We start from the raw sequence: 25,330 nt of genomic DNA, 5'->3' as shown, positions 1-25,330 counted from the left end.
CCACTAAAATAAAATGAAGACATACATTCAAACAAAATGCAAGAGACAAAGGGAAGGCTGTACTAAGAACTGGTATGTTCACTGGGACTGAAGGATTAAGTAGGATTTTAGTAAGAAGATGAGCAGAAGTGAATCCAAACAAAGGGAATATAGTAAGGAGAGCTGGGTGGGGGGAAAATCCCAGTTTTCAGCCCCAGCAGGGAGCAACAAGAAAGGCTCATGAGCCAAGGCCTGGGGACAGAGGTCAAAAAGGGAGGTCCAATCTGTAGAGGGACATCTGTAGATTATTACAACTTTGGACCCAATCTAAATTAGCTGTTTTCAAGAAGTAAAAATTGCCACAATTTTAACAGGTCCTGTCCAAATGTCTTGAAGACCAGCTGGTGAAACAGTGCTGTGTACAAATAAATGAATAAAGCGGTGTCGCCCCCAGTTTCTGGGATGAATCATTTCAGGAGAACCAGTGCTAGTGGAGAAGCTGGACAGAACAGGAACCAACCAGAAGTCAGGACCCAGTTAAGTCAGTGCACAGACACCATGAAAACCCAAAAGACCTGAACTAGGGCATTCAGGACGGGTCGGACACAGAACAGGCAGCTCGGCAAGTGATTCAAGGTGGGGGGAAAGGAAGAGTTAAAGATATGCCAAAGGTTGCTAAAAAGAATCAACAGGTGGGTGATGCGAAGACAGCCAGTGGGCAGGGAAGACGAGGAAGGAGGAGACCCGGAGAATTCCTGAAGCACGCTGACTAAAGGTCTCCACAGAGGTCAGCACAAACACGAAAAGACAAGCTGAACAATCAAGAAAGATCTGATCCGGAAAGGCTGACTTCAGAGACAGGAGCCGACAACTGGCCATGACACTGAAAGACCAGGGATGGTGGAGACCGTACTGCATCAACTGAGAAGCAGAGCGGGCTCAGGACAGAACCTGAGTGTGGGCCGGGAGAACGTGCCACAGGTAACCCTCTATGAAAGGAGGCATGGTGGCTAAAAACATCAAAGTGCTCACAGTTCCAATCACTGTGCCTCCCTACATGCCATTTATAAAGCTTCCTTAATCATCCAAAATGTTTCTTTCCCGCACGTTTGGTCTATTTCTCCATCACCTTCTAAGTGAAACCTTCCTGCCTTCTTTGGTTTATGCCGTAGCTACAGCCTACTAATCAAGTAACTGATTAGTGTAGGATAAGAATAAGACTAAAGACACATTTGGCTGTTTTCAACTGTTTCAAATATAGGCAATGGTGGCTTAACTGGTTGGTGGTTAAAAATAAGTTGCCTCCCACTATTTTGTGAAAAAAATAATTAAAATATCGACATTAAAAAATAAGATCCAGACAATGAATAAAATATCATACCAATTCATTATACCATTCATGAAGTTCATGAAATCATTCTCTACTTCCAACCTGATTCCATGGCTAGCCAACTGCCTGTCAGACATCCCCGAACAACACGGCCGAGAGAAAAGCAGCACTGAAAAGAAAGCACCATGACCCCACCGTCCACAGAAAAAATATCCCCCAGTTAAAGACAGTCATAAAATGTCCCCAGTCTAAGGGCAGAAAGTGAAAGTAAGCGAAGACAAAGCTGCAGAAGTGGGAGAGGTGAGGAAAAAAGTCCCTCACCAATGTGCCTGAAAACAGCCAGCTCACTCAGGGCCCTCCAAAGCCGGCGTGAAGTTATATTTTCACAACTGAAGTTACAAATGGTGCACAGGGAGGACCCTGGTGGAACAGAGGCTGCAGGAGAACTCAGCTCCAGACGCCAAGCAGGGCCCCGAGCATTTGCGGATGGTTCCATAAGTACCAGGCCACTTTACCTCCGCGAGACTCTGGGTCGGTGACACCAGCACCCCTGCTTTATAGATGAGGACACCGGGACAGACGTGGGCAAGCAACACGAGGCAGCTGACCAGGAGAGCTGTCAATCCAAACCTAACCCTTACCTGGGCCACACCTCTTTCCACACATGCAGCAGGCCCGGTGGGAAGTCTGTGGCTCCCAGTCTCCGCTTCCACCCTCCCATGTGACATCTCCAACTGAAACGCACAGTAACCCCAAACGGAACTCGGCGCCTTAGCCCGAATCCTCTTCTGAGCCTGGCCTTCATGCTAGTGGCACCCATATCCCCTCAAACAACTTCACTCAAAATCACATTTTTTAAAAAACTATCACCAGAATAGAAACTGAAAATTATAAACATTGCAGTTAACCGATTTATTAAAAAACAGTTCAAAGAACAAACACGCTAAGAATTTGAGTCTCTAGAGAAGAAAATTTTTCTCCTGATGGACTGTTTTCACCATCACCTTACAGAAAATGTACAACATATTAGAACTATCTGAGTAAAGGATTGGAGAAAGAATTCACCAGCACCTTGCCCTCTAAACTAATTGCACCCATGAACCAGCACCACAATGGTTCAACTTTAGCTACAAAAAGGGTAGGTTTCCCTTACAGTCCTCCACAGGTGTGGCGTTCTGTAATCTCCCAGATAGCCAGAGAACATGGCAGAACCATCAAAAACTTATGTGAAACTCCACAAGGAAAAAGCGTCCCAAGTATCACATGGTGGCATGAAGCAGAGCCAGGATGCTTTGAGACATTTTCACTATGATAACCGGGTTGTGAGAGGTCATTAGGAGGCCCCGAACGTCACCAAAGCGGAACTAAAGCAGCACGAAGTATATTGATCAGGGGAAGCTGGGGAATCGGGGTGGGGAAAAAGTGCCTAGAACACTCAAGGAGGAACGGTGAAATGGTCGGGGCTGCCCCAGCAACAGTCTTACACACAACACACTTACTGTGGCAGTCCCAGGCATGGGGGAGACCCTGAGGTACAGTGATCCAGGCACCCTCACTATTTCAAGAGCTGTACATCTGAGATGGGAACAGGGCAAATCCTGCTATCTCCACTGTTCGCCAGCCCATGCGCTGGCATCTAAACAAAGAGCTGGAGAGTTACTGGGTATTTTAGTATTTCTTTAGGGAAAGTATTAGAAGACCACTGAGTCGCCGTCAAAATAAATGAGAATAAAACTTGGTACAAGAAGGATGTTATTAAGAGAACTTAAGAGGTTCTACTTTCATCAGAATTTAACCTCCTTTCTATCATAAACCAGAAGCAAATTCCCAACTTATGAGTTTTAAAAACTTGTTTAAAAGATACTATTAGATTCCAAGAATTCATTTTTCCCATAGAAGCAATTTTTTACAAGCCACTGTTCCACATTCCCAGACTAGTCCAAAGGCTCTTTAAATCATACTGTAACAGGGTCTACAGTAAATCATGTAGTACAGGGAATTCTCGGACACTTAGAATTTAACAGTTTGAAGGAAAACTGCATTTCAAATGCTATCCTGAGAGAGCGTTCACTATCTTCTCTCTCCCTACTACAGGCCTTCTTCTCCCAAAGTGAGGCAGGGGCCCTGCCCCCAACAGGAGAAGGGAGCCTGGGCTCCAGCTGCTGCTGGGCCTGGCGCGGGGAGAGGAACCTAACTGGCTGGGGGCTCTCACTGGGGCTGCCTTAGGGCAGCAGAGGGTGGGGAGAGAAGCTGCCAGGCCTAGGAAAAGCACTGCCAACTGAAAGAGGTGGAACTAGGAATCAGAGACTCTCAGAATCAACCTTTCACATACATACCTCAAATGGAGACAGTCTGTCTCCAAATCTGAGTCCCCAGTCACCAGTTGTGTGACCTTGGGCACATCCCTCACCCTCTTGGTGTCCTAGCTTTCGTATCTTTAAACACCTGCCTCATGGGGTCGTTCAAAGGATTAAATGAGTTAACAACTGAAAAATACCGGGAACACGCTAAGAATTCAATAGTAGGTCTGTACACGGAGGTTCACGGTACATATTTATAATAAGGCAACCATCAGACAGACATGAGCTGCCATTAAAGTGGTATTTGAAAAACTCTCCTAATGACATTAAAGCGGTTAGAATTCTTCTATAGCTCTCTTCTGGGATAACTCCTTTTCATATCTGCAATCATTTAATTTGCAGCAAAACATTAATGTCTTCTGTACTGGACATCTGGGAAGGAGGAGCCTCTGCCTGTGCTATTCACACCTGCCCCATACTGAGGTCAAATCAGGTTACCTCACTGCCCAAATGCAACAGGCAGGCTCTCCTGAGAGCACTCACTATCTCATCTTACTTGAGGCGGGCCCTCAACCCTGGCCCTAGTTATGCATGTGTTTTCCACACACCAAAGCCTAGAGAAATGGAAGGCAACATCAGCGATCATCACATCTGGGTGAAAAGTTTATTGGTGGTCTTTCACTCTGTCCTACTCTATAGCTTCTGGATATTTTATAATGAGACTAACTCTTTTATGCCATCTTAACTACTGCTTCCTATGGAATGCCATCATCTAGGCCTCTGCCCCAGTGCTGAGCAAATCACCCGCGGCTGTGCCTTCCAGGACCACACAAGGACCCCAGGAGGACAAGGCCCCAGGGCACACCTCCCACTTTGGAAGTATCAACTGCAGTGGCAACCACAGACAAAGAGATCCCTTTTTGGGATAAAATAATGCTTGGAAAAAGTCACATAAGCTACAAAAGAAGTCGAGGCATAGGGTCATTCTGGGGGAAAAACAAAAACAGGAGAGGGAATGCACGCGCGCACGAGTGTATGTGGAAGGGGTGACCCACTTCGTGGTTCGGAGTGGTTCCGGGAGAAGATACTGCCTACAACCGGCCGCGGATCCCAGAAGCACTAACTACAACGCCTAAGCAAAAACCGACTTGCCAAGTAACTTTTTTTTTTTTTTCCTGAGATGGAGTCTTGCTCTGTCACCCAGGCTGGAGTACAGTGGCGAGATCTCGGCTCACTGCAAGCTCCACCTCCTGGGTTCATGCCATTCTCCTGACTCAGCCTCCTGAGTAGCTGCGACTACAGGCGCCCGTCACCACATCCAGCTAATTTTTGTTTTGTATTTTTAGTAAAGATAAGAGTTTCACCATGTTAGCCAGGATGGTCTCGATCTCCTGACCTCGTGATTCACCCGCCTCAGCCTCCCAGAGTGCTGGGATTACAGGTGTGAACCACTGAGCCCAGCCAGACTTGCTAAGTAACTTTATAAACACCTCCACGAAATTACCAAATGATTATAAGTCAGTGGGTTTTAAGGTTAACAGGTATTTATTCAACACAGAAAAGAATCTCAGCAAAATTCAATATCCTCCTTTCTGGAGTTTCTGTGTCCTCCTGCCCTCCACCCCACCCAGACCACTCATCATAAAGCAGACAGTTCCTTTTACAGAAGAGTGCTGACTATGATACTGCCAAGTTTCAAATCCATCAACGGCTTCCAACTACTCTTGACAATCACCTAAGATGCAATCAAAGTCTCCAGGACCTTATCTCGCCTGCCCGTCCAGGCTCCTACTGTTACACTCCTCTCCATTCACAGGCTCCAGCCACAGCCAACACCCACCTCAGGGTGCTCTCTCCTCTGTGATATCAGATAAACTGTCCCTGGTTCCTGGCAAAGAGCTCCCAAAACCCCTGGAATTTCCTGAGTGACAGAAGTGTCTTTTGTTACCCATCATGAACGCCTTTCCCGTCATACCTGAGTCTGTGCTAACGAGGTAACTCTGGGATGCCCCTAGACAGCTTACAGGGTGGGGGCTAGGTGTGACAAAGACCACCGTGACGGGAGGAACTTTCAGCCCCACCCAGCAACCTACAGGGAGGACAAGGAGGCTGGAGATAGCGCCAATCAGCAATGTCCAGTGATCTAGTCAATCATGCATGCCCACCTAACAGAGCCTACATTAGACACCACCAAGGACAGGGGCTTGGAGAGATTCTGGGTGGCTGAAGGCACGGAGGTGCTGCACCCAGTGGGTCTAGAAACTCCGCTCCCATCCCTCACCTGACATCTTTCTTCTACCCATCGCGTTCTGAGTTGCATCCTTCATAATAAACTGGTACCGGGAAGTAAAGCACTCTCCTGAGTTACACGGGTCATTCCAGGAAATTATCAAACCCGAGGGGAGTCTTGGGAACCCCCAAATCTGTACTCGGTCGGGTAGGAGTATGAATAGCCTGGGCACCCCATTTGCAGCTGAGTCTGAAATGTGGCAGTCTCGTGGGAGCCAACTGTCAGAATAGAACTGAACCACTGGAAACTCAGTGTCAGAGAATCGACGAAGTGCTGGTGTGAGAAAAACCTCCTCTCGTTTTTTGCCTGGTTACCTCCCATTCACCCCTCAGTGCTCAGTGATCTTCCCCTCAAGTTTGCTCTTGATGCCTGATATGATTTCTTTCATAAGCATGTCTGCAATTGTAGCTTTCTAACTATCTATACAATTTTCAATTATCTGTCTCCCTCACCAGCTCCACTAGGACAGGGTCTATCGGCAGCCAGCCAGCATCAGGCACGTGTTGGCAGCGTGTGCACAAGCACTGAATGTATGCATGCCTGAGAAGGCTGCTCTAAGCAAACTGGGCACGCTCCAGCTATCACAACCTCACAACACAAACGACAGTGTTGCCACTAATGCAGCAAACGGCACAAGGGCATGTAAGGCAGACTGCAGTTTCTGCTGTTTTGAACTGAGAACCTACACAAAGCATGCTTGCAAGGAACCCTCCACAGCTGATGGAAGGAAGAACTGTGATTTTTGAAAAACTAAAAGGAAATGGGTTCTATAAATCTGGCTATAGCCAAGTTACTCCTATCAAACTGACTCACCTGCAAATAACATCAAAACTTAAAAAAACATAGAAAGTGACTACCTAGAGGCACTCAAAAGTAGCATGAAAGATAACAGAATCTTGGGACCCAAACTCACTACGCCAGAGGGAAAGTGAAGCTTGGGAACTGAATTGTGCAGTACTGCCTGCCTTTTGTTGCCAAACAGACAGCTGTCATTCCACAACCCTGTGTCATGGCCTCATCCACACGCCAGGTGCCCACAACTACAGAAGGCCACATAGCTCCCCAGATGGCCTTCCTCACAGAGTGCTCACAAGATTTCTTATGAGCCCCTAAATCTATAAGAACATGTATCCCCCATGAAAACGAGCCCTAAAACCGAGTTCTATCGTATCTCACCCTGGCAATGTCAATTACCAGCTTATCTTCATAGGTAGAGACAAGGACAAGAGCAGAAATCACCCTTCCCGTGAGAGAGAACCCTGAGACAAACGCACAGCTGACTCCTCTGCTCCCTCTTTCCCATGTAAAATGCAGGCTTACTGAGGCTCATCGGAGGCTCACAGGAGTGTTAAGCATCTGCCTCACTGCCTCCCAGCCTCCCTTTTTCCCCCTCCTGCTTGCTCTTCCCCCTTTAAAAACTGAACTTCTCAAAGCCCCCTTTGGAAAAAGCACAAACGCTCCTGTTACCTGGCGCGTCCTCAACTGCGGCTACATCAACCTCTATCGAAGGATACCTGCCTCAATCACTTTTTAATTAACATCAGGTGTATTCTGGAGGATGGACATTTGGAAAAAAGAATGCACCTCCTGCTTTCTCAACTATTAAGCTAATGGCAGCCAACTTTGTTATGTGGAACAGCTAAAACTTCCACAAAAATCCACAGGGTTTGGTTCAACCAGAGTCGCTGGGAAGTTGGGGGAAACCCATGGTGAGTGTGACCCTGAATTCTGTCTCTAAATTCTGCCCAAATCTCTGGCTGACAGCAGAACGGAACTTGCACAAGGCCAACTTCAGATCAGCAAGTCTAAAATAAGTGGACTGAGATTTGAGCATCTGCCAAAGGGAGAGTTGGCAATTTGAGCCTGACCAAGTTAACTGCCTGTCAGACAAGGAAATCAATACACTTCAGGGAAACCTAACATGATCAAGTCTCCAACCCACAGTAAACAGGACCCAATTCAAAGTCACTAGAAACCTAACATGGTCAAGAGTCTCCAACCCACAGTAAACAGGACCCAATTCAAAGTCACTAGAAACCTAACATGGTCAAGAGTCTCCAACCCACGTAAACAGGACCCAATTCAAAGTCACTAGAAACCTAACATGATCAAGAGTCTACAACCTACAGTAAACAGGACCCAATTCAAAGTCACTAGAAATAAAAAGAATCACAAAGACATAACCCATCCTCACAATACAAGAATCAGCAGATGGAACCTTAACGCAGTGATTCTAATTATTGCTAAAGGATATAAAGAAAAATATTCTTGTAGTGAATGAACAAATATAAAGTCTTAGCTAAGAACTAAAAATGTTTAACTGAAACAAATTCTAGAACTGAAAATAATTCTCAAACTAAAAACTTGTTGCACGGGGACGAACAAGAGAGTAGAGAGGCAGACAGTGAACATTTAGGACACAGCAGACGCCATTCAACCTGAAGAACAGAGCGGGGACCAGGTTAGAAAGCCATGAGCAAATCCGGGACATCCAGCAAAAGGTCTACATGTGTGGAATCGGGGTCCCAAAGCAGAGCAGAAACAGTAAAGCAGCAAAATATTTGAAGAAATAATGCCCGCAAATTCCCCACATTTGGTAAAAGACATAAATATTCAAGTTCAAGAAGTCAGAAAACCACACCCGAGATAATCACCGTCAAAATGTCAAAAACCTAAAATAAAGGCAAAATCTAGGAAGCGGACAGGGGAACAACTATCTGAGATTGTGCTGATCAGAACAGAATGGAGGCTGTCACCAGACAATCACCAGATACAGCGAAGGCCAAAAGACAGTGGAGCAATAGCCTTCAAATGCTGAAACAAAAAATCTGTTACCCAGAGTTCAGTATCCAGGGGGAATTAAAAAAAATCTTCAGGAACGAAGGCAGCATTTTCAGACAACAAAATCCAACATCGTTTTTGTCAGTCACACACCTGAATTACAAAAAACTAAAGCGTTCCTCTGCCTGAAGAAAAATGACACCAGATAGAAACTTCAATTTTCAGGAGGGAAGACAGACATCCTACATGGCAAAAATACTGAGAAAACAAACGTGGGCCTCAGAACGCACAGGCAATGGAGAGGTTAGGGCTAGGTCGAGGTCCCAAGGGAGAAAGCACATCTCACCTGGGTCAGCCAGCTTTCTATAAAAAGCCAAGGAGTAAATATTTGAGGTATGTGAGCCAGACAGTTTCTATCACAACTCCAGTGCTGCCACTGTAGTACAAACACAGCCATTAACATGGCTGAATGAAAACGTACAGCACGTGCCAGTGAAACTTTGTTTATAGAAACAGGTGGTAGGCGGAATCTGACCCAGCCCATAGTTTGCCAACTCCTGGGTCTAACCAACAGGCAGCTGTGAAAGGGGCTGGACGTTTAGGAATCAAGCCCGTGTAGAGATTAAAAAAAAAAAGAAATCAAAAGAAATAATGAAAATGAAGGCCAGGCATGGTGGCTCACGCCTGTAATTCCAACACTTTGGGAGGCTGAGGCGGGTGGTTCATTTGAGGTCAGGAACTCAAGACCAGCCTGACCAACATGATGAAACCCCATCTCTACTAAAAATACAAAAATTAGCCGGGAGTGGCGGTGCACGCCTGTAGTCCCAGTTACTTGGGAGGCTGAGGCAGGAGAATCACTTAACTCGGCAGGCAGAGGTTGCAATGAGCTGAGATCACACCACTGCACTCCAGCCTGGGCAACAGAGCAAGAGTCCGTATCCAAAAAAAAAAAATGAATAAGAAACTGTTGCATATATGCGCATATATATATGTGTGTGTGTGTGTGTATACATATATATACACACACACACACGTATATGTATGTGTGTATATATACGGCCTTTGGTAGACTGTAAAATGGTACCGAAATTTCACACATAGGACAAAAAGATGAAAGTAACAATCTTAAAAATGGGAATGATGAAAATTTCAGAATATTCATAATAAAAAAGAAGAGAAATAGCTAAGAAGGAAAACTTTGTCCTGTACATTCCATTTCCCCGTGGAACTCTAACACCTCATATACATGTAGCATAAATTTGAGAAACTTGATCAAAATAATACCTAAGCCATACCAAATTCTGAGATAATATAAGGACTGAAGCCTTAAACATATGGCTTCAAGCCTATTACTTTACTGCCCTTTATTTCAGCTTTTTAATCAGTAACGTGAGGATAATAATTCACGGGGCTAATATAATGCCCAACAGAGGTACTGAAAACTGTGTTTTTAAAATGTACTGTAATAATTTGTTAGACCACACTCTCTGCGGCCAGTGAGAAAAATGGAGACAAGCATTTACTTCCATTTTGAACACAATATGAACCCTTACAAAGACTTCAAATTATTAGCAAATGACCTTCATTCACCAAAAGAAAATCAAAGTGATTCCCAAGCTGTTCTTTCATGGTCATGTAAATAATGCAAATGATGAGTTAATGGGTGCAGCACACCAACATGGCACATGTATACATATGTAACAAACATGCACATTGTGCACATGTACCCTAGAACACAAGGTATAATTAAAAATAAAAAATTAATAATAATGCCACTTTGTGCAAACCAAAAATGCTATAAAAGTAAAAACAATGGCCTGCAGATGGGCTGAAAATACAGTCTGAAGTTCTATGGAATATTCACTTACGGTTTCTAATAATCTTCTGTTACTCTGGCATTCAGCTTTCCTTGCCATATCGATAGTCCAGTATAAAGTGCCTTGACAAAACCTCAAAGCCCAGCCAAAAAGTTAAGGGAACAAAGTATTTTCATCATGGTTGGTAAACTGTCATGAACTGCAACAACTAGTGGCACAAAAGGAAGGCCACTCCCTCATCACGTTCAAAACCTAAAGACACAAGCTGAAGGGAAAACCAGAGAACAACCGAAACCCAAGGGAATAATGTACTGTGATCTTTTCTGGGGGTTATAGGACTAAAGATCAGAGATAATTTAAAAATAAAATGTGTCGACTTCATCAAATCCACAAGTAAAGAAATATCGCCTGGTAGACTACTAAAACCTAAAATTTTCCATGTGCACTACTGTTTTAAGTCACCTGGCAGGAAATTAACAAATATCCTTTAATGCCTGATGTAAACAAAGAACATAAAATAGTCACACAGAAAAAAACTGATGGTTGATTATTCAGAACATGCCTCCCTCCGTCCCTCCAAAGGAAAATTTCAGAAAAGGACAAAGCCTCAAAGCCCTAGTTCATCAACATAGCATGTTATATCAGGTTGGTGCAAACGTATTTGTGGTTTTTGCATTGTTGAAATTCGCCATCTGATACTGGAATACATTCTTAAATAAATGTAGTTATATATCATTTTAACGCATATTTCGCTTTACGGTTTTTTGCTAATGACTTATTACTTGCTGTTTATGTTTTAGACTATGGAAATGATGTTAGACAACAGACAAATTTGAGTGATTTTCTTATTCGAGTTCAAACTAAGTCATAAAGCAGGGGAGACAATTTCCAACATCAACGACGCATTTGGCCCAGGAACTGCTAATGAACACACAATGCAGTGGTGGTTCAAGAAGTTTTGCAGAGGGGATGAGAGCCTTGAAGATGAGGAGCGGAGTGGCCGGCCGTCGGAAGTTGACAACAACCAACTGACAGCCATCACTGAAGCTGATCCTCTTACAACTACACGAGAAGCTGCTGAAGAACTCAACATTGGCCATTATACAGTTGATCAGCATTTGAAGCAATCTGAAAAGCTGAAAAAGCTCAGTAAGTGGGTGCCTCATGAGCTGAGTGAGAATCAAAAAAATCATCATTTTGAAATGTCACCTCTTATTCTACACAATGAACCATGTCTCAATCAGATTGTGACATACGCCAACAAGTGGGTCTTAGACGACAACCAGTGACAACTAGCTCAGTGGTTGGACCAAGAAACTCCAAAGCACTTCCCAAAGCCAAACTTGCACCAGAAAAAGGTCATGTCACTGTCTGGTGGTCTGCCGCCGGTCTGATCCACTACAGCTTTCTGAATCTCCACAAAACCATTACATCCGAGAAGCATACTCAGCAAATCAATGAGATACACTGAAAACTGCAACGCCTGCAGCCGGTATTGGTCAACAGGAAGGGCCCAATTCTTCTCCACAACAACACCCGACCGCACGTCACACAACCAACGCTTCAAAAGTGGAAAAATTGGGCTGTGAAGTTTTGCCTCATCTGCCATATTCACCTGACCTCTCACCAACTGACCACCACTTCTTCAAGCATCTTGCCAATTTTTTGCATGGAAAATGCTTTGACAACCAGCAGAATGCAGAAAGTGCTTTCCAAGTTTGTCAAATCCCAAAGCACAGATTTTTACGCTACAGGGATAAAACTTATTTCTCACTGGCAAAAATGTGTTGACTGGAATGGATCTTGATTAATAAAGATGTGTCTGAGCCTAGTCATGGTTTAAAATTCACAGTCCAAAACCACAATTACTTTTGCATCAACCTAACACGTTATTTCAAGAAGCACTGCGTCTGCTTCTGGAAGGCCAGAAACAGCAGGCAAGCTACAGGATGCTGCTGGAAAGACCTGGCCTTCAAGGGCCCCTGCGCAGCACCCAGGGCACACAAGGAGCTGAGTCACTTGTCCCCTCAGTGGTCCTGATGTCAAGCCATTCTCCTTTCTCTCCCAGAGGCTCTTCATCCCTACTCTTCCTCCACGGAACACCTTAAAAATCACCATTCTTGTCGAGTCTTTCTCTGAAGATTCCTGCTATACAAACTAGATAGTCTAAAATACAGCTTTTACTATAAAAGCTGATTTGATTTAAAATAAGTTTGCATCTTTAGAAATGTGAATTATAAAATTATTTCACACTTAATCCTTTAAATACCAATTATACCAACCTGAGTTTTGCAAATTTTTAGCATCTTACTTACTTGGTGCATTCTTCTAAAGACTGTACGAGCATTTGCTGGAAAGAACATATTTCTTCTAGATTTCCCATTAAATATGAAATGTTTGCTGAACTTAACCTAGAGCCAAGAAAAATAACAGTAAACATATGTAAACAGTTTTACTTATATTCTTCTCCTTTGCCATCCCAATGTCCTATTGAAGTCTTAACCTAATAAACTGCTGATGTCTAAGGCAAACTGATACTCTAAATTCTGTTTTACTATTTAACCCTCTATTTTCTGAAAATACAAGAGAATAGCCTAAGGTTTAGACTATTTACAGTTAATGCAATTTATCATCTAACTTACTTCTCACTGGTCTGCAATGGCCGTAGGTAGGTTGAAAGCACAGTCTGAAGTTCTTTAGAATATTCATTTTCTGTTTCTAAAATATTCTGTAGCACCTATAATAAACGATGAATAAGTGTTATTTGACATTTCAATTGCTATTTGACTCTAAGATTTATATACTTTGGACAGTTCATCACCATTGTTCAATTCATACTATTACTTCTATGTAATACTCAAGTATGGAGTATCACAATCACAGTATCTTTGTGATTATTGACTATTAAACCCATGTAATGAATTATTACTAAGGCCACACAACTGACTTTATCTTACTGCTAACCATATCTGACACAGGTATACCTAGGATGAAGGAAGAATTCCATCATCAGACGCCACGTCTGTTTAGATAAAAAGGAGAAGTCGCCAAGAATCACAACTGCATGGACACACAGATCAATCTCTACAACACTGTGTTGTGCAAAAGAAGCCATTCCCAAAAAGGACATCCTGCATCATTCCATTTATATTAAGTCTAACAGATGGCAAAACTAATCTATGGTGACGGAAATCAGAAGAGGTAAAGGGTAGGATGCAGGGCGGGGACAACAGGGAAAGGAGAATGAGGTAAATTTCTAAGGTGATAAATAGGTTCTGTATTTTGATTTGGGTAGCGGTTACAACAGATATATACATTGTCAAAGCTCACTGGACTGTGCCTTTAAAATCTATGTATTTTAACATATGTAACATTACTCTCAACTAAAAAAAAAACAGTTTAGTCTTTAGATTGCACCTAAAAGTTGAAACCAATTTCTGGGAACTACAGACTTTCCCTTGTGAATATGACCGTCTCAGACACGTTATTACCACATTGATTAAAAACTAAAGGTTTATCCATGTAAACAATCTTTACTACTTCATTTAAAGATAGCAAAATAATTATAAATTAACCTTAAAATTAAAATGTTCCCAATACCCTGCATTAGTGTAGCAAATTTAGCCAAAATAATTTAAGTCTTAAAAACTGACAGACAAATATAAAGTGCAAAACTGGCGAAACTAAGCAGGAATGCTTTCCACCAGCGATCACTGCAGCAAAGGCCCAGCCCAGGACGGGACGAGAAGGCACCTGGATGTGAACTGCAGGTGCTCCTCGCACTCCTGGCACTGAGCAAGGTGCTGTGCACACACAACCTTTCCTCTTAGAGAAGCTGACTTCTCCCAACTCAAACAGCTGGGAAAAGCAGAGCCAGACCGCGGCCCCAGGTCCTCCTGCCACTGCGCCGCACCACACTGTCTTCTTTGGCATGAGACTGAGGACCGTGCTGAGGATCCTGAAGGACCAGACATAAGTGAAGAAAGCGGAATCCTTGCCTCCATTCTTTCTCACCCAACTCTGTCACAGAGCTAGTGCTTTTTAAATCAGAAAATCACATTACATGTATTTTCTGCACATCTAGTACATGCGATGTGCTATTTGTCTCCCAGAGCTAACAATACATTCTCAATTACTCATACAAAAGAAATCGTACAGAAGTAATCAAGATATTAAACATGCTCAGTTTGTCCCCATAATTTTTGACAATCCAAATGTAAATTTAAACATTTAAGAAAAAAGTCATCAAGTTAAATTTAAATTTCAGCTTTAGTAAAGACAACCCGGGTCATTATTCTGTTTGCTACTGTTGACTGTAAACTCTGAGAAAGAGTACAGTCATTCCTGAGTAAATGCAAATCTGATTAAATCACTTACTAAACTACTTGGGCAAAAAAAATAGAGGCTCTTCCACTGGTGACAAGGAGCTCCGGCTCATCCCTGAAGGGATCTATTCATGGGAGACGACCGTGGGAGAGCCAGAGCAAGGGGCCCTGCAGGGGGCTGGCTCTTCGGGGGAAATGCTGACCCCACAACCACAATGTCTTCCTTCTATAAAATTCCCATTGAACACAAATGTCACAGGTCTGGTGAGCAGAGGCAAACCGTGATGCCAGCCACCCCAACCCAGAGACACTACTCTAAACCAGGCCTGTCCTCCAAAGCAACGGGAAAAGCTAGTCAAGCATAATGCAATGTCGAGCTAAATAAGATAAAGTAAGATCTGTCGCAGACGTATCAGAAAAGGCCTTTTCAGTGTTAAAGATAGGAAATATGATTTAGCTTCTTAATTACAAATATTGGATACCAACTTACCAATACTGCTCATTGCACACCTAAAGACCTATATACTTATTTTCAAAGAGAAAAATGTTCCTATGTGAGATAAGAAAGCAGCCACTAGAAACTATCACTAGCACGAATAATAGAAGAATAAAATACAGTGACCTTTTGTCCGTCACAGCACTAAGCACTAGTTGTAGAAATGAAAGCTTCCCATAAGCACCAAAAACAACTCCAAAGAGCCTCTGCCAAAAGGCTACATTTGTTAACATAGTTAAGTTGGTTAATCCAACAAATAGTCTGAAACACTATTTTCAAATAGGGTGCTAAACACAACTCCTGTATTACTCCCAACCAAACAATGCAAGATACACTTAACTTTTCCTCAAACACATAGCCAGGCCTGGCTCCCGGGCTCCAGCTGGGGTGCCCACTCCCTCTGCCAGGAGGTTGTTGGCCTTCCTGACCTCAGGGCGCAGCCCTGGGAGCCACTTACCACCTTTCTTCCCCTCCTTGTCTTCTGCATGCTCTGGCTGCTGCAGGACCCCATGAGACCTCACAGCCTGGCGGCCACAGCTCCATCCCCCCAATGCTGGGAACCCAGAGGACGCACGCAGTTTTCAGAGAAAAGGCAGCTTTTACAACCCACAGCGCTGAAGAAAGGCCCAGAGAGCTGAGCTCAGCCAGTGCCAGCTTCCCGAGGGTCACGAGGCGTGGAGAGGCAAGTGCAGTCAAACACTGGTACCACTCAATCCCTACACTGCCCGCCTTCGAGCACAGCAAAACAAAGAGGACTCACTGCCGCGCCTCGCGGACACAGACACTTTATTCACTGCATCATTAAAGGAGTACTTAGTATTCCTGATTTTACAAATGGGTTACAACTTTCACTGCCAATCTTGGTAGGTGTTTTATGTTTATGTCATCATAGCCTTTAAAAACAAATAACTGATCTACATAAGAGAACAAAGAACATTAATTTTTTTATTTCATCTGGATAAAAGGTTTTTATCATCATAAAACCAAATTTCCATAACCCAATCCTAATGTGTAAGTCCAAGAAGAAAAACTAAAAAGTGGCACAATTATTCAAAATCTACTTACACCCTAATCAGCCCCTCCCTGTCCACTGCTACAAAGAAACAAGATCATCCTTGAATGTTCTCCATTCCAGTCTGTTTACACTTCAAGTACATTTTCAAACAGTCAGTTACAAGACAGTAGTTCACCACACAGTGTAGCCTCCAACAAACACCTGACTACAGGGAAAGGAAAAGGAAGGAAGGAGTGTTGACAAGAAATCCCTGAAGCTCCCGCTGGCTCATCTACAGGTCACAATGACATCAGGCAGTCAGTGGCTCCCCGAACACACAGTTACTGATTTAATGTAGTGTGTTAGCACTGGCGGTCCTTACTAATACCTGGAAACATTAGCTCTCAAAAAGTTTGGAGGGACCACATAAATGCTTTTATGATACTGTATCTTTTGAAAGAAAAGTTATTCTATTACTTTTAAATTTGGAGATTCACAGGTCTTGGGGCGCGTTTCTCCCAATGTTAAAGGTTTACAGGCAATGGCTCCTCCAAAGTCTCCAGCCCCAGGGGGAAGCGGACACTGCCAACGGCACCTGCATAGCAGCATGGCGACAGGTAAAGAGCTGGCCTCTGCAGCCAGGAGGACCTGGGCTCACAGCTGCGCTCTGCCACTGACTGCCTGCAGCTGGACAAGTCTATCAGTCCGTTTCCCTTCTTCACAAAAAGGGATTTCACAGGGTTGTGATGGTTACTGAAGAGTGCCAGTCCTTGGCTTATAGCAGGAAGGCATCTAGTCGGTCACCCTTCGACCTTCTAGCCCAATGTGGAGTCTTACTTGGAGCTGCTGCTTAAATGACTCCTTCAGTCAGGAGGTAATTACTTCACAAGACAGCCTTTCTTGCAATTAAGCCACTCGATTCTCCCAAACACTGAGCTCCTCTGTGTGTCAGCCTTCCACTACTGCCTACCTGACAACCTTCATCTGTATCATCTGAGTCCAGATACAGCAAGGAAATCCCATGAAAAACAATGGAAGTCAAGTGTGCAAGAAGCCAGCAAGCATCTCGTCGCCCAGGAAAGGAGGGGATCCCACAAGCTGCACACCCTCCCTGATACCTCAGGGCCCCTCCTCATCAACCATCTCCACCTACAGGCCCCAAGCAGAGACTTCAGGAGTCAAAAGATTTAAAAGAAATCTTCATCAAGGTGGAGAAAAGCCAAGGGAAACACAGAAGATGAAGAGATGAAGCAATGCCAGGGTTTAGGGTCAGCGCTGATGGATGGAGACAGAGGACACCCTGTCACCAGGAGTCTCAGGTTTTCCTCCTTGGCCTGGCATCTCAAGGCCATCGGAAACTAAAGGAGCAGGGAGGAAAAGACAGGCATGGGGCTTCTCTGGAGCACAGGAAAGGCCCGTGGACATGTGTGATGGCATCTAAGGATATGTAACCGCTTTGTACCTTTATGGATTAAAATGAGTGACTGCCACCTATTATATTCACAGTATTACAATTACGCACTAAATAACAGGGGAAGTGATATGGTTTGGCTCTGTGTCCCACCAAAATCTCACCCTGAATTGTAATAATCCCCACGTGTCAAGGACGGGATGGGGTGGAGGCACGCGGCGCGTTCCCTCATGCTGTTCTCATGACGGTGAGTTCTCCCAAGATCTGATGGTTTCATAAGCATCTGGCATTTCCCCTGTTGGCACTCATTCTCTCTCCCACTGCTCTGTGAGGAGGTGCCTTCCGCCATGATTGTATGTTTCCTGAAGCCTCCCCAGCCATGTGGAACTGTGAGTCAATTAAACCTCTTTTCTTTATAAATTACCCAGTCTCTGGTATTTCTTCACAGCAGCATGAGAACGGGTTAGTACAGAACCTACAAAATCAACCGTAGTGTATACCACTGAGCAGGGAAGGCCATAAGGCCTGTGTCTTCCCAGTTAGCGACTTAAGAAACCTCATCCTCTAATGACGGAGGGGGGTGCTCCTCGTCTCCCCAAGAGGCAACTCTAGACCATCATTCTCTCCAGCCTCGGCATCCAACCCCTTCCTTTGATCCCCATCAGGAAAGATGCCGGTCACCATGCCATGGGCACAACGAGTGTGCTTTCACTGTCAAAGCCACCAAGCTCAGACACATCAGGTCACAAACCTGTCTCCTTTAATTATATGATCAGGCCACCCTGGCTACAGCTTTCATGGGTCACCCTCAAAAGCTACGGGGATTCCAGTTTACAAACAGAATGGTATGGTGGCCTCAGTGATGCCTTCTGTTCCCAATGCTCTTAAATACTTTTCTTAATAAACACAAAAACCTCTAAGGTCCAGCACTTTGTTGGAGGCCTTAAGGCCAATTGCCAGTCCACTTAATACTACCAGGTCGGGGCCAGCATTACCAACCTCATTTTACAAATGAGATAACTGGGCTCAGGAAGCCAGGGTCAAAGCTCCTGGCCACCCAGGCTAAGCAGCACTGATGATTCAACAAAAAGGCTGTACACCTTCCACTGCATCAAGCCGCCCTGATCTTAATTAATGCTCAACTACCTACACAACAAGGGCACCCTAAGACACAGCTAACAGACTGACTGCAAACAGTACGTATGTGAGAAAATAAAGGCAAGAGTACTGGCTGGCTTTGTCACAAAAACTAATTGAAATTAAAAAGATCTGCATTTAAGAGATCTTGATTTCCTCTCCCTTCCCCTGCCACTCTCCAAGCCCAAGTCCCTGTGTCCCTGCCATGTTCCACGCTGGCTTCCTCCCTAGCCTCAGAAGCCCGCCCGTTTCTATCTCCAGCACATTCTGGACTGTGGTGCCAAGACTTCCCCCATAATCACTATCCCTTACATTAGTGGGAAGCTAAAATTCCTCCACTCAAAAGAAACCATTCTCTAACAAAACGTCTTCTATCTTCTATGTCAACTTTGTAATACCACGACATCGTATCACCTATGTAATTTTATATTGTTATTGCACTTAACATGAAAATATATGTTTTTTGTATTTTTAAAGGCTCATGTACACTTTAATAATTACAATGGACAAACCACTGATCGCTTAATCATTCTGGTTCTGTTCATCTCATACTGGTTACCTGGGGTTGCTTGCAATTTATTACTATAACAAATAATCCTGAAAATGCCTTTACACAAGCATCTTTGAATATATTTCAGGCTAATTCTCTGGAATGGATTTCAAGAAATTTAGAAATTAAAGAGAAAGCCCTAACTTAAAGAGCTTGATCACTTTCAGAATTCTATATATAACTGCCGTATTACTTTTGAGAAACTCTATATGGGTTTACATTTCCACCATTAGAACTAAAGATTCTCTCTTTAAATCTCTTCTCACTGATTACAGAAAATACGGCTATTACAATTTTTATGGTAAGTTTAACTTTTTTTTCCAAAGGCTTAGTGTTTACCGTTTTTTAAATTGTTCACATCCTTTCACATTTATCTATTAATCTTAATGTATTTGTCTTAATGAGCTCTTCAGACATTAAGGATAACCTTGTATTATACCTGATGCAAATAATATTCCAATTAACTTGTGATCTGGCTTATACTGTTTGAGGCAAGGAATTTATTAAACTCTCATTAGGTAGCGTATTGTTATTTCATCCACTGCCTTTAACTTTTAAAAGGTCATGCTCCTCCCCAGCCCCTTCTTTGAATGCATTCCCCAGCCCCATAGAGATCACTGGCAAAGAGTGAAACCTAATGTTCAGAGGCGTTTTTTGTTTTTTTAGAGACACAGTCTTGTTCTGTAGTTCAGGCCAGAAGTGCAGTGGTGCAATCATAGCTCACTGCAGCCTCAAACTCCAGGGCTCAAGCAATCCTCCCACCTCAGCCTCCCGAGTAGCTGAGACTACAGGCATTTGCCACCAAGCCCAGGTAATTTTGTTTTTTTGTAGAGGCATGGTCTTGTTATGCTGCCCAGGCTGGTGTGAAACTCCTAGTCTCAAGCAATCCTCCCGACTAGGCCTCCCAAAGTGTTGGGATTACAGGTGTGAGCCATAATACCTGGACTGTTAAAGGCGTTTAAGCACAATCTTTGGTCAATCTTTGGCTGAATACTAAATTATGCTATCCAAAAGTGAATCCTAGAAAGACAGAATTAAAAATAAAAACAAGAATAAAAAAAATAAAAAGAGACAATAGTGACTATGGGGAGACAAACTACAGAAGTGCTCCAGGTGAGTCACAGAGCAAGAAACAGCAACAGTATATCCCAGGGGAGGTGGATTTCAAACATCCAGAGCTGCCAAAATAGGTGTAAGATGTCCAGTTTTCAATTTAAAAAATTATAGGACGTGCAAGAAAGTGTGACACCACACACACACACACACACACACGCACGCACGAAAAAAAGAAGCAGTCAATAGAAACTGTGTCTGGGGGGCACAGATAGTGGACTTAGGAGATAAAGGTTTCAAAGCAGCTATTATAAATATGTCCAAAAAACTAAAGGAAATTATGCTTAAAAATATTAAAGGACAGTATGAAGACAATGGCTTAAATATTGTCTGTATCTGACTAACTGCACAACAGGAGTCCCAGAAGGAGAGGAGAGAGAAATAGTTACTGAATGGTCCATAATAACAGACAGATTACTAAGCGTTTTACTTCCCAGTGTCTATTTGGTGTTCATCTTAACCATTATACAGTAGCAGGAAGACACATACCCATCCCATTCATACCTGCCTCATTGTCTCTTAATTTCAAAATGTTGGTACTTTCACATGGAATACTCTTCCCTCAACTCCATTATACTGATCCCAAGTTAAAAGAAGTCGTTCATGTAACTTTCCTTAACACCACTGGTCCACACTGGTCTTACCCTTTAGTAAGTTTTCAACTCTCGGTGGCGTTAAAAACACCTTAGAGTTTTCTGTGAAAACAAAACTACAAAAGGGGGTGTGGAAATGCCTGACACATTATCTATCATGTTTTGTTCTGTGTTGTATTCTGTTCTCTATTTTTATGTACGATTTATAAATATAAAATTAAGGAAAGCTGAAATTGATTCCTGGCTTAGTCAGTAACCAGCGTATGACCCTGGACAAGGAATTTAGCTTCTGTTTTCTCTATTGTAAAATGAGAGTACTACATCAAAAGATGATTTTCTATGAATTCTATGAGTTTATTTCTATAACAACTGTAATTTTACCACGCTCTATTTACAAATGCAGCTTTATATAGACAACAATGTAGGTGTAATTTTGAGGTCAAGGTGTTCTCCATCATTCTGTATGAAAGAGTTGGCCGATTCAAAGAAAAGAGCACTTACAATACCCAGGCTATCCTCTCTGTAAAAGGACAGTTAGAGAAGGAAAATGAAAAAGGTATCGACTATGCTCCAATCTGAGAAGTATTACAGAACATATAATGCAAAGTAAAACCCACCAGGATTTCTAAAAAAGCATGGTTGTCTGGTTTGATAAAATGCCTAATGAAAGGAAGATTAATGAAGAAAGTAAAGAATGCCCGTGGCACCAATTTAAACGCTGTTAACCAATTTTTCTAACACAATTATCTGGACCTGACCATAACAGAAAGTAACACACCCTTTGGAACCTCACTGTGGATTGTGGCTGTGTTATTCACCACATGAAGCCTTCCCCAGGAAAGCAATGTCTTATACAAGAATGCAAGAGGAAAGGGCAGATCTAGGAGTTAAAACTCAAGTTTTCCTACAACCCATAAAACCCACCTACTGTCTTTGTAGCTATGTACACAAAATTACACATAAACTACATTACACACTAAAAAGGAAATAAGTTAGTGGAGCCAAATCCCAGGAGCAAATGCCCAACAGGCCAAGGGACGAAGGCGATGCAGAGCACTAGGAGAGACGACAGAAAGTAGGTGTCCCGGGAACATGGGCCACATGACGCGCTAAAAGGAGTCTGATCTTCTCAAAGTCCACAAAGTTGAAATAGAAGGCAGAGTCCAAGTAGCCAAATGAAGATGAATGAAAAAAAAGGGAAGAAAGAGGGGAAGCAAAGAAAAGGGTTTCCAAGGCAGAAAAGGATCTGGAGTTGACCAAATATGAGGAAAAAGAAGTCAAAGACTGGCACTAAGGTAAGAGAAGTGGCATGATGCATGAAGAGACCTGTTCACAAGAAGGTGCACAGATGTCAAATTATGAAAAAAAAAAAGCAGTAAAAATGGAGGCAACAGAAGACCATCGTGTTCCCGTACCCAAGTGCGAGCTCAGAGAGGGGAGAGGCACCCGCCTGCCATTCTGTTCACCGTGCACCCTGGTGCCTTTAACAGAGCTACACAGAGCAGGCACCAAATAAACAGTTATTCATGAGTGGGTCCCCAGGCCGGTCCGTCCTGTAGTAAGATGCTGGGGCCGATGGAAGGTGGGCACTCAGGAGAAAGCTGAGAGTGCAAGCCCCACAGCACAGGACAGTGGCACAGGTCCACGTGGTGGAGCTGTTCAGACTCCCATTTCATCACAACCTTTCACCGTTTCCCAACACAGGTGCAGAAAAGCAAATGCTCACGATAAAATGACTGCTGCACAAAAACACCAATCAACTGCTATTTCACACCAACAATTCAAAACTCTCATGGGTTCATATTTATATCTCCTCACCAAGAAAATAAAAAAGACTGGGAGTAGGGAAAGAAATAACAAAACAAATGCACATTTTCCCCAGAATTCAAAACATACATATGTTTAGAGGGTTTACTTTGTTGTTATCATATTGAGTTCAAAATTTTAATAAATTCTTTATATTATTTTCCATTTCTATAGAGCATGCAACTGCTACATAAGCTTAGGTACAAAGAAGGTTTAGATGATACAGATTTAGTACCATGAGACTATCTATTTGATTTAATAGCATTAGACCACACAGATTTAGTATCACATACTGAACATATTAAGCAGCAAATTTTAGGATCCAGAAACACCTGTCTTTAACATGTATAGCGTTTAGACATGCTCCCCTAATTCTACGCCATGTGATATGTACGCATGAATCCTGGGAAACACTATATTAAGAGAAAAAATAAATTAGAAGCCCTATGTCTAAAGTACTTACAGTCTGCTCTGAATACAAACAGAATGGCACTCAATGCATATAGAATTTTCAAATCACATTATACATCTTTTAAAATATCATTTTTGAACACTGGCTATGGCATGGGGAAACAGCCATATTACTATGTTATGGGACAAGGGACACTTCCATATACACGATATTAAAACAAAAACATACAATTACAAAAACACAGAGATTAGAAGGAAACAGACCAAAACCTTAAGGGTGGTTACATTTGTGTGGCAGATAAATGAACTTTATTTCCTTCTTCCTATTCTAGGTACTTCACCTACACTCTACATTGCTGAGTTTTAGAGACAGCCAAAAAACCAGTTAGTTATAAAAACGTTCTGCAATTACTCACCACATTGTAATAGCTTTTGTTTATGGCGGTCGTATCAAATCCTTTGGGAGGGCTCTTCAGCGTTCCTGATTTGGGAGACACAGGCTTCTCTGAAATAAAAACGTAGCATAGTTTTACTGATCAGTACTAAAGATGACAAAAGTTCCAGCCCCTCACAGAGGCCAAGGATACTCATCCAGCAGCCTCACCAAATTAACAAGCCAAACGGCAAGCCGAGGAAAAGGCCGTCCACGGTGACTCTCAGTGCCCCAGAAACCCAGTCCCTCAGGCGCGGCTCACCAAGGCCAATCACCGCACCCCATCCCCACCCTGTTCTCCCAGTTTCAAGCCACAGGCGTCTAAGAGACTGCTCTACGAGTGGCAGCCAAAACCAAAGCAGTTTAGCTGCAAGGACAATTCCATAGTGTGATAAATATAAAGCATCACCCAGACACCCAAATAAAAGGCATTTTGGCAGATACGTAACAATATTAAAACTTCAGGGCTAAAACTTAGGGATTCCGATCCCTCAGAATGGAAAAGTCTCTCTAAAGAAGCAGGATCTGGCTCAGAGCCTGAAATAACCATCGCTCACAGAAGACAAGGAGGAGAAAGAAAAGTCATCTAAAGCAGGGGCAAAAACAAGAAAAACCCACACCATCTTCACTTCCACACCAGGCGAAACCATTAAAGCAGTCCTGATTCCAGCAAGGATTCCGATGTTTTAAAACAGCATCGCTTTCGCCCCACATCCACTCAACACATATTTACTCTGCATAACACCCGCCAAACAAAACCTGGCACCGTGCCTGCCTGTCGTCAGCTCTCCGGGGTGGGTCTGTCTGCCGACGGTTCTTCAGGAAGGGTCTCTATCACCGGTTCTATGGACAGTGTGGGTGTGTCTATGCCCGTCGTCAGCTCTCCGGGGTGGGTCTGTCTGCCTGCCGACGGTTCTACAGGAAGGGTCTCTATCACCAGTTCTATGGACAGTGTGGGTGTGTCTACTGCTGGTGTGTGGGTGGGTCTGTCTCTCCACAGTTCTATGGGGCTGTGTGTGTCTATTATCAGTTCTACGGACAGTGTCTGTGTCTTTACCATGAGTTCTACAGACAGTGCATGGTGTCCATCATTGGTTCTATGGGGTGGGTTCCTCTGTCTCTCAATGGTTTTATGGGCATGTGTGTGTTTCTATTAATGATGAGATGGACAGTGTGTGTCTATCACAATTCTATGGGGTGGGTCTATCACTGGTTCTGTGTGTGTGTGTGTGTGTGTGTGTGTGTGCGTGTGTGTGTGTTTGTGTGTGTCTGGTTACCACAGTTCCATGGGGCAGATCTACCAACAGTTCTATGGGGTGGGCAGATAGGTCTAACACTGATTCTACATTCTGTACATCTAACATTCGTTCTATGGATTCTGTTTACCACTGGTTTTCCAGGGCTGCAGGGGCGGTGTATCAAATTGGGGCTAGTGGGGACAAAGGAAAGGGAGAGGTTTTTTCCCACATTCTTCCCTCAAGGAAGTCTGATGAGCATTTTCTAGGGGACTTAGTTCCTACCAGTTCTCCCTCAAAGCTCATCTCCACTGCAAGAATCCTGC

The 25,330-nt window shown here is 43.4% G+C and overlaps 1 protein-coding gene across 3 annotated transcripts in view; it reads right to left on the bottom strand.

The window, feature by feature from the left end:
- Window positions 1–25,330, bottom strand: part of ARHGEF7 (Rho guanine nucleotide exchange factor (GEF) 7) — a 113,997-nt gene that overhangs the window by 47,796 nt on the left and 40,871 nt on the right. For 2 of the 3 annotated variants that reach the window (XM_011989795.1, XM_011989796.1), the window contains exons 5-7: window positions 23,753–23,841; window positions 13,143–13,237; window positions 12,816–12,911 (exon numbers count right to left, since the gene is read on the bottom strand). In XM_011989795.1, coding sequence (XP_011845185.1) covers window positions 12,816–12,911; window positions 13,143–13,237; window positions 23,753–23,841 — 280 coding nt within the window. Of the gene's footprint in view, window positions 1–12,815; window positions 12,912–13,142; window positions 13,238–15,778; window positions 15,971–23,752; window positions 23,842–25,330 lie in introns of those variants that run through there. The other variant, XM_011989798.1, reaches the window with a different exon arrangement.

This window comes from Mandrillus leucophaeus, unplaced genomic scaffold, assembly GCF_000951045.1.
Source record: "Mandrillus leucophaeus isolate KB7577 unplaced genomic scaffold, Mleu.le_1.0 Scaffold363, whole genome shotgun sequence".
NCBI lineage: Eukaryota > Metazoa > Chordata > Mammalia > Primates > Cercopithecidae > Mandrillus > Mandrillus leucophaeus.
This window is presented reverse-complemented; position numbering and strand designations above follow the sequence as displayed.